General features: G+C 27.6%; 1 protein-coding gene across 1 annotated transcript; it reads right to left on the reverse strand.

Moving 5' to 3' along the window:
- Positions 1 to 748: 748 nt before the first annotated feature.
- On the reverse strand, positions 749 to 4,601 carry LOC108465723 (serine carboxypeptidase-like 51). The gene is made up of 13 exons (XM_017766106.2): positions 4,273 to 4,601; positions 4,073 to 4,167; positions 3,867 to 3,974; positions 3,534 to 3,774; positions 3,422 to 3,465; positions 3,260 to 3,327; positions 3,064 to 3,169; positions 2,768 to 2,973; positions 2,598 to 2,667; positions 2,398 to 2,448; positions 2,084 to 2,136; positions 1,618 to 1,750; positions 749 to 1,158 (listed from the first exon to the last, which is right to left on the reverse strand). Exons 1-13 carry the CDS (start codon positions 4,403 to 4,405, stop codon positions 1,081 to 1,083), a joined length of 1,386 nt encoding a protein of 461 aa, XP_017621595.1. The 5' UTR covers positions 4,406 to 4,601; the 3' UTR covers positions 749 to 1,080.
- Between the last annotated feature and the right edge of the window lie 5,605 nt (positions 4,602 to 10,206).

Consider the following 10,206-nt stretch of genomic DNA (forward strand, 5'->3'; position numbering starts at 1 on the left):
TAGCAGCAATATTATTTTTGGGAAAAAATTGAAAAACTAAAAATCGATTCAAATTAAGGTGTATGTACAATTTATGAAATGCAAGTTTAAAAATTATGGTTATCCCAAATCGAATAGAATTTTATTTTTGTTTAATATATAATTAATTCTAATTGTTTATGATATAAAATAAATATTTTATATTTACAATAGTGAAAATAATTCAAAAGTTCTTGAAAATTTATTTTTTAAATATTTATGAAAAAAATATTTGAAATTGGGTCAAATAAAATTCAAAACTCATAAAACAAATTTTATTTTAGCAAAATTAATCTAAAAATTTAAAATTAACATACAAAACTGAAAACTAAACTGAACGACGTGTAGGGAACGGCAAGGGGCTATACTAAATGTTGGGTTGGCCTGTTGGGATGTTAGATTGCGTGCAGAATATAGTTATTTTGTTGTTTCTTGTCATTTTTGCGTTGCAGTGAAGACCCTCTCAGAGTCTCCCCTAACGTCCTTTCTCTTATCTCTAGGGATTTGGGTATATTTCTTAGGACCCGGTCAAAAGCACAATGCACTGCACAGTCTAAGATTTACTCTGTCAAAATTCATGATCCCAACATATATATATAGGAATTTTAGCTTCTTGTATCAGTGCACCATGCATGCATATATATAGAACCAAGTTAATTGCTTTAATACATATATATAATTTAGATTTAAATCTATGTAAAGTTATAAGTTAATATAAATTCTCAAAATATTATAATTTAATTTTCGCTTATATCATAAATATCTAAAATCAATTTTTTATGTCAAAGGAATTCACTTATTTTCTTTTTTTTTTTCTTCTCCTGTAAATGATAATTACAACTTGGAGCAGAGCAACATAATAGCATCAATAATCTACCTGCTTCTGTTTAATAATTGCTTTACGTGTAGTCTCTCAGCTTCTGAACTACTAATTCTGAAGATAAGATAAGCCAATCCCTCTGTTTCCTTGTCGTTTTTACCCTTTTTTTTATTATTTTTCATTGTTATTGAAATGTCAATAAATCCCATCAATTCTTTCTTTCTTTCTTTCTTGTTTTGGGTCTATGAAGTTGATGCAGCTGGGGATTGCGTGATTGCCGCAGCCATGTTTAAAGCTACACAGGGTTGCTCAACAGGCACCTGCACTCAATAATTCATTAAATTTTAATTATTAGCCTTAATAATAATATTAACATACTTAAATTCACCTCCATAATGCATATATCTTCTAATACCTTTTTTCAGCAATACATGACTAATTTTTATTTTATTTTTGGATATATATACATATATAAATTGTCAGATAAGACATATCGATTGACTGACAGTGTCCAGTGCTTTGTCTTTCCTTCACCATAAATTTTTCATTGACAAATTTCATTTTATTATATACATATATTGACATTCTGCAACTATTTTTTTTTCTTTTGATCAATTTTTTTTATATATATGATGAGTCTATGACCTTTTTTCTCCCTCTAATAATAGCATGCATGATGATCATATATATATGAAGGTGACGGATGGAGACATGACAATCATAGTATTTCTTGAGATTGAAAAGATGGGGTTTGATAAATAATGATTTAGAAGACTTACAAAGTGTCCAGCCCCAAGAATCCAGAAAAATTGCAGGTTTTTGTATGATTTGATGAACCCTTTGGTGGCTTGATCCTCTTTACAGTAAAGAGGATTTCGATCCTTGCTTAAAAACTCTTTCAATCCTTCCCACCTAAAGACATTAATACATAAATATATATATATATATGAACTAAATAACTCCAAGAGTCCATATGTTTATATAATCCTCATTTCTTCCCAATGTCAAATATTGCATATATTCAAATATTAAAAAGGCTTAAGTTTTTTTTAATGCATGTGCTCCAACATATAAGTACTGAGTGTAGATGTCTAAATTACTTAATCTTAAACATTTATAAATGCATAACCTTAGAATTTGCTAATAGAAGTACTTAAAGAAAGAAACAGACAAAATGCATTAAAGGTAGGTGTGTTTTTGGAGGGCCAATAAGGCATAGATAGAAAGGGAAAATAAGAGTCATACTTGAGCTTATCAAGCCAAGCTTCAGTTCCCTTTGTTGCACATATCACATCAAGCTGCAATAACCCATCCATCCAACAATACCATCGTTAATTAATGGTAAAAATTCAAACCACAAAAAGAAACCCTAAAAAACAGGTAAAAGCTGCCCTAAATTCAGCTACTTCATGGAATTATTTTGGGTAGCATTTGACTCAAATAGCAGTAAAAGTAGCATATACTTGTTTATTATAAGTTAGTTTTGACTTAAAGGAAAAAAGATATTTAGGGTGTAAAAAGTTGTTTATTGTAGCTGAGAAAGTTTGGAACAGTATTACCTGCCCACTGTATATAGTGACATTTACTCCTTTTGAAAGGAGTTCATCAACCTGAAGGGGAAAAAATCAACAAAATATAGAAATTAGAGACACTTAACATCCCTTTTGAAGTCAAACGAGAAACACAAGCAAAAGGTCAAGATTAATTTAGTTTAAGCAATTTTAACTACTGGTTGTTAAAAAACTTTTTAACTTTTTACCTCAGCAATTCTTGGCCTCATAAAATCACCTGACAAATATGAGAAAACAAAGTCTGACTGCCCTCCCCATCTGTTAAAACACATGAATATTGGTGCTTTTGTATCAAAATGTTAAAAGAGTACATTTGCAGAAATTATATTTCAAAAAACAGAGGAATTAAAATCCTTACGTGACATTATCAGGGATAATCTTAAGCTTCTTCTTGATGACCCCATTCATCAAAGTATCAAGATCAGGTCCATCATTGCCTGGTGAAACCCTTAAGGAACTCAAATATCTTGAGTATCTATTGACTGAAAAAACTCCATTGGAAAATGCTGAAGTTGTTAAAGCTACAGGTCCCATCCCTGAATCCAGAAGGAAATTGTAGAAATCCTGCAAATTTACTCATAATTAGGTGGAGAAAAAAAAAAGAAACAATTTTTGTGGCCAAATGTGTTAAAAAGAAATGAAAAATTAGAATACCACTGAATTGCTGTTGGCACCAATTGTAGATTCAAGTCGACTCCATGTGTCAGTTGCATCAGTATATTGACCATCTTTGAGTTGCTGGCTAATCTTCTCAGCTAGACTGGTTTTTCCAAATGGGATTTTATCAGATAACACAAATACATTTGCTTTTTGGCAAAAGAAAAGGGGAAAAAATAAAAAATCTGTAGACCTGTTTGATTTTTCCAAGCCATTGTTATCTAGCCTTGAAACATCATTAAGAAGAGGCCCCCAAGAAAACTGTAATCATCCATATTTTAAATAATACACAAATGCAGGCATTGAATGCTGCAAATTGCCCTGGGAATTTAACAATTTACATGAAGATACTTACTGCAAAATCCTCTGGTGAGATCCAGCTATTCCCCAAGGCAACTCCTACATTTGTTTTAAGACAAATTATTTGGTGGATTATTAATGGCAACAAAGGGGTGTTTGGTGTTTACCTCCAAGTTTGAGCTTCAATTTACCAGCATCAATGGCATTTAGAATTGATAATCCGGCAGTGACAGCAAATTTTCCTCCATAAGACTCTGCTACAATGTACAATGGACTCTTTTGGAGGCTTTCATTTCTATTAAATAATTGCATCAACAAAGTAGTTAAATCACTTGCTGCTTCATTATCAGTTTTCACCAACATCTCTGTATCTTCCACATAGCTGTACCCTGTTCCAACTGGGTTGTCCTATATCGCATTAAAATCATTAAATTTGCGATAAAAGAAAAACACACACATCTTTTTTTCTTTTTTTTCTTTGTGAATTATGCATGACTAACCACAAATAAAAGATCAGCTTTTTTCAACCAAGTGGTATTCCTTGGCTTCAAATCCGTATTTAATGGCCCAATCTCCTCAAAATTTCCAATTCCAACTCCTGAGGCACCCTTTAGAAAAACACAATTTCAGATTTCAGAACATGAAGAAAAAAAAAAAAAAAGGTCAAAACTATTCTCCGAATATTTTATTCATATAGATTACTTACAGGTCCACCTTGCAACCAAAGAATGATTGGCCATGGCTTTGAAGGCTGTTCAACTCTGTAAGGACTTCTGTAAAGCCACCAAAACATATGTGCCTCTATTTATAATAAAAAAAGGAAACAAAACAATTCAGATTGAATTACATTAAGCCAAAATGAATGAGGATTATGGAAATTATAAAGGTAATTATTTTGTTTCTTACTTGGTCTGACTTCAACATAACCCCATACTTCTTCTGATTCACCTTGGGATTTAACAGCTCTGGAGATTCCTCCATGGAACAAACAAGAAAAAGAGAAGAAAACCAAGAGAAGAAGAAAATGGAAATTTCCCATTTTTTCTGTTAAAATGGAAAGTTTGCAGATAACCCACTTTACAGTTCTCAGCTTTGAAGCAAAGGATGTGAGGTAAATCAGGCTTTATATAACCATCCAATCTCACAAGGTGATAGGATATGAACTTTTTGTATCTGTCATACAATAAAAACAATATTACTATGTGAAAACTTCAAAGGCTGCTATTTCTGTTTATGGAATTTAAAAAAAAAAATTATTGATTTGAAATCTAAATTCAGTTCCAATTACAGCCTGCAGTGCAGGGCCAAAAAAGTTTTCTTTAAAAATATTAATTTAAATTACATTATACCATACTCTTTTAATTTAATATTAGAAAAGAGTGATTAATGCAATAATGATGATTCTTTCATAGTTTCACATGATGAGGAAATATTTTTGGAGGACCAAAACTAATTTTAATCTTTTTTATCTTTTACTTAAAGAAGAAGCACATTAACTTCAAAGGAATTTATTAAAGAAGTGATGGGCCTATAAATGGATGTGTGATTGAGTGCAGGAAGGTAGCCAGCCATGTTCTTGTTTGTTTGTTTGTCTTCTGCTGTAATGAAATAGACTCTTCGATAAGTTATATTTCGTTTAAAAAATATATGGGAGTTCTGCTTTTTTTTTTTTTATCTTTTATTATCTCAGCCATTTTTGTAGGGATTTGGGATAAGACTCCAAACAAACAATCAAAGTACTGACCCTTCTTTCTTCTTTCACACAGGTTTCATTCAAGAATCAAAGCTCCCATAAAAACATTGGAAACTTGAGATTTTTATTGGGTCAAATTTTACAGAGGCTCCAATACCGGACGAAATCAGAAAAATTTTTTAATGTTAAATTAAATTATATATTTTTATAAGAGTTAAAATGTAATTTTATAATTTTAATAGTTTATATATTTATAATTTTTAAAAAATTAAATTAATTAAAATATAATTTTATATTTTACTGAATTAATTCTTATAAAATTTAAAAGAAATTTTAGGCGAAACCACATCGGACGGGCTCCCCCTCCTCTCCCCACGCCACCCTACCACTATACAATGAGTTTTTGATAGATTCAATCCTTCTACTATTACAATTTGATTATTTCTGATCTGTGTGAATTTTAGTTACGATGCCGACTTGCTTACATTAATTTCGTCAACTAATGTTTAAAATATATGGTGATGGAGCACATGCGTTTTTTTTTTTACAATTTGATAAATATTTTACATCTTTCTTTCACATTCAAAAAATATGTTTAGTCTTTTCTTTAAAAAAATATGTTTAATTAAAAAATTTTCAGGGTATTATATATTTTAAAAATAAACCATATCAAATTATTTAACAAAATTAATGGATAATCGATAAAAATACCATAAAACCCGTTGTTTTATATCTTAGATTGTAATTTAGCTCCACCTTTTTATTGAGAAAATAAATAAATTAGCCTATGTGTATTAGATAAGTAAGCAAAGCAACTCGTCGCTAAAATGTGGTATTTATATTCAATATATAATAAAAATTTAGCCCTCAATAATTATACATTTATTCAATTTAATCCCTATTGTTTTATTGGAGTAAATTAGAAGTTTTAAAACTAATATGGCTAAAGGGTCAAAAGGCCTTAGTAACATTTTTTTTAAAAAATCAATTAAGCCCTTTTAAAGTTTGAAAATTATTAAAAATAATAAAAATTATAAACAAATTTTATAAAAAATGTTATAAAAATTTTTAATTATAATTTTAGTTAAAAATAACAATACCAACTCAAGAAAAGAGGAAGGGTCAAATTGAATAAATTTATAAAAATTGAGGGCTAAATTTATTATTATACCTTAAATATAAACTCCAAATTTAACATAAGAGCTGTTTTGTTCACTCATCTAACATACAAGGCTAATTTTCTCTTCTTCTTTTTTTTTTTTTTGGTAGAGAGGCTAAAATGCAATCCAGAATATAATACAAGAGATTTTATGGAACTTTTACCATAGGACTTAAAATGTATATTTCGAAGAGTAGAAAGACGAGAAGTAATCAAATTGTAGTAGAATGACTAAATACTTAAAAGAAAAAAGAATATGTTACAGTGACCTTTTTGAAGAATTTGACCATTTTATTACAAATTTTTAATTTATTGATGATATTTAGAGAAAAAAGGTAGCGTTGCAGTTTGGGATCCACATTTGGGTCCCTTCACAGTTCACATTGCTAAACTTAGCTGTAAACAATGGAACTTGAGGTGGATATTTTGACAAGCTGTTCTCAGATTTTATAATATCATACCTATCAATCATCGAGATAATAAAACCAAGTATTAATTGCTTAATGTGTGATCAATTATAATTTAAGTTTTAAAACTTTTAGGAAATTAATAAAAGAAAAACCTTAACCAATATGTTATATGCATATATTTATGAGCTTTTCATCGAGAATTTTGTTTTCTCTTTTACCATTATTGGAGGAAAAAGAGGAGAACAAATGGAGGAGATGGGCTGGCATGCTGGACAACAAGAAGTAAAGCTTAAAAGTCGCCCATGTACTGTATTGTGGGGATATGGACATTGAAGATGATAAGAGTAATCATAAATTCCGAAAACATCAATCTTTCAAATTGAAATAGATTTTAACATAGTAAGAAATCAACTTGATTAGGCTCAATTACAATAAAAGTATAATGGAGGTTCTTATATCAGAAGTTAGATTGTATTTCATTTTCTCTATTAAAAAATGGATAAATTAATTCATATACATTAGATTAAAGAGTAAATTGGTCATTTATGTTAAAAATTCCATTCACTTGTGCTGTTAAAAACTGATGTGGTTAACAAAATAATTAAATAATGACATATGTTGTGCTATGTGTATCTTATGTTGATGTACAATGATAAATTTTAACAAAAAAAATAGATAATTTTTTAACAAAATGATTAATTTACTTTTTGATCTAATCTTATAAAAGTTGATTTACCTTTTTTTAAATAAATGAATAAAATACAATTTAACTTCAAACTCCATAATATTTTTACCCTTTAATTACACTCTTATTAATTTTTCGCAACTAATAATAATAATATTTATCCCACAAATAAAAATCTAAAACTTCACATAATAAAATTCGAGTTTGAATCTGGAATCAAAAGGAAAATGAAATTTTATATATTATACTTAGTTTCAAAGCCTTGAATTTATCATCAAAGATTGAAAAAAACAAAACAATTCTTAAATTTCCACGATTAAAGACCCAAGATTGTCCTTTGCTAAGAATTTTTCTTTGGAATTTATTGCCACTTTTTGCAATCAGTCAAAACTACAAACACATCTTTGCTTTATTTTCTTCTCCGCTTTTGATTAAATTTAAATTTGAGTAAAATTCGATTTTAAAATCAAAGAAAACTCTTTTAACTCTGTTTTCTTCTTTCATTATATTTGAATTTAAAATTTTATTTAAAAAAATTGAACCTCTTTTACTAACATTGATTTTAAAAATATAAAGAAAAACAAAAGGAGAAGCCAAAAATCCTTTTATTCTTAATAAATAATGCAAAAACTTATGTTTCTATAGATTTGTAATGGCTGTAATGTTAATATAATTTTATTAGCTATTTTTTCCCAAAACTTAAGTCTTGCACTCTTCTTTTCATAATTTTATTTTTCATGCAAAATTAATAATTTAATAACTTATCCAACTTATCAAATTATTTTTAATGAAAATATTAATTAAAATATTAATTTTAACAATATTGTTGTGGCAACCTGTTTGATAGTCCATACTTATCGCATGCCAATGTGGCATTAATTGTCTTACATATCACATCAACAAATAATTTTAAAATATAAAATATTAAAAACTACAATTCAAAATTTACAAAATTATAAATTATTAAGGAAAATTAGTATGAATTATCGTAAATTACCATGTGGGCTACCATGTTTAGAAATCACCATAATATCAAATTTAACACTTAATGTTTGCATTTTTTGTTAATTTGGTTGATATTCTTTTTTTTTTATAATTAAATTTGATTCTCACCTTTTTACAAAAGTCAAAGTGAGAGTCAAACTTAATCATAAACTTTTCCAAAAGAGTCAAATTGTTATTTTTTAATGGAAATATTGATTGAAACATTAAGTTTTAAACATGATAGTTCACATGACAATTTACGATATTTACGCCATTTTACAAACTTTTTATTTATTGAATATTTGTATAATATTAAATTATTTAATGACATGTCATATACATATAGTGTCTTGTCAATATGAAATATACAAAACCGCCACACATATTATCATGTCAACATTGTTAAAAAAATAATATTTTAGTCAACATTTTTGTTTTCCCTTTTTTTAAAGCGATTTTACTATTTTTAAAAAAGTTAATGACCAAATTTAGCTCAAAAAATATAAGGACTAAATTGACAAAATATGTAAAATTTGAGGGCTAATTTTAGCTTTATGCCTTAGAAGTTTACCAATATTTCTGTTAAAAAGGGAAAAACAACAATTTAACTATTTCTAAAAGGCTGATGGTTAAAGTTGACTCTTTTTAAAATATTAAAAATCAAATTTAACTATAAAAATTAAATTAATAAAGATGTAAACATTAATGACCAAATTTATCATCATATCTTTAAATTATATTAAAATGTAATTGAATTTTTTCTATTAATTTAAAATTTTAAAACCATGATCCCTTCGAGATTTTTTAACCCCTACAATTTAGTATTTACATTTAAGAGGTTCAAGGAAAGAAAATGTGACCTTAAATGGAAAATTTGAAGATGTATTTAGCATGAGAGGTAATAATTATCTGACACGATTTGTTTCTTTTAAAATTTATATGTCACATTCACCTAAAACAGAATGAATATTGTCTTTCCTTTTTTAACAAAAAATAATTAAAATTGCTTATCTTTTTTGAAAGTACTGAAAATAAAATCCACATTTTAGTCCTCACAAAGGTCTGATTCGTAAGCGGTAAGATTTCCATTTTTAAAAATTTGGCTTCATAAGATTAATCATGGGGTATGAGTATTATCTTCAAACACATAATTAATATTACCATTAAAATTAAGATAATTATTTAGTAAAGGTTAAACTATTAAAATAGTCACTTTTATTTACCTCACGTTATATTTTAGTCACTTATATTTGAAATATTACGTTTTAGTTACTTACATAATCGTGTTGTAATATTTTTGTCACTGAGCCGTTAACGGTGTAACGGTAAACTGACGTGGCACGTTAAATCATTATTTTAAACAAAAATTTTAGATTAATTTATACAATCGGTCCACATATTTTTTCGTTTTGAGCAATTTAATTTTTTTCTTTTATGTTCTTTTAACTTTTTTTTCCTTTTTCGCATTCTCTTCTGCTTCTCCCTCTATTTTCCTCCCTTCTCCATTTCTTTTAACGTAGTTTTTTTTATGTTTTTCATTTGTTAAAACTAATAATTATACTTTTATTTCTTTGAACAATTTAATTTTTTTCAAGTGAGGCGAGCTTGTAGACTAATTTTAACAAATGAAAAACATAGAAAAACTACATTAAAAGAAATGAAGAAAGAGGAAAACAGAGGGAGGAGCAGAAGAGAATGAAAAATAAAGAAAAAAAAAGAAAGTTAAAATAACATAAAAAAGAATTAAATTGCTCAAGATGAAAAAAAATATATGGACCAATTGAATAATTTAACCTAATTTTTTTTTTTTTTTTGAAATGATGATTTAACGTGTCACGTTAGCTTTCTGTTACACCATTAATAGCAATTAACGATTCAGTGACTAAAATGTTACAACACAATAACAAAG

The sequence above is a fragment of the Gossypium arboreum genome, chromosome 9 (genome assembly GCF_025698485.1).
Source record: "Gossypium arboreum isolate Shixiya-1 chromosome 9, ASM2569848v2, whole genome shotgun sequence".
NCBI classification, from domain to species: domain Eukaryota; kingdom Viridiplantae; phylum Streptophyta; class Magnoliopsida; order Malvales; family Malvaceae; genus Gossypium; species Gossypium arboreum.

What these genes read in the sequence shown, in the direction of transcription:
- LOC108465723 (XM_017766106.2), bottom strand. Translation starts at nt 4,405, where the DNA reads ATGGGAAATTTCCATTTTCTTCTTCTCTTGGTTTTCTTCTCTTTTTCT. An exon ending in TTATGTTGAAGTCAGACCAA is followed by an intron (nt 4,168 to 4,272) that starts GTAAGAAACAAA and finishes TATTATAAATAG; the next exon opens with AGGCACATATGTTTTGGTGG. An exon ending in GCTTGGCTTGATAAGCTCAA is followed by an intron (nt 1,751 to 2,083) that starts GTATGACTCTTA and finishes TAATGTCTTTAG; the next exon opens with GTGGGAAGGATTGAAAGAGT.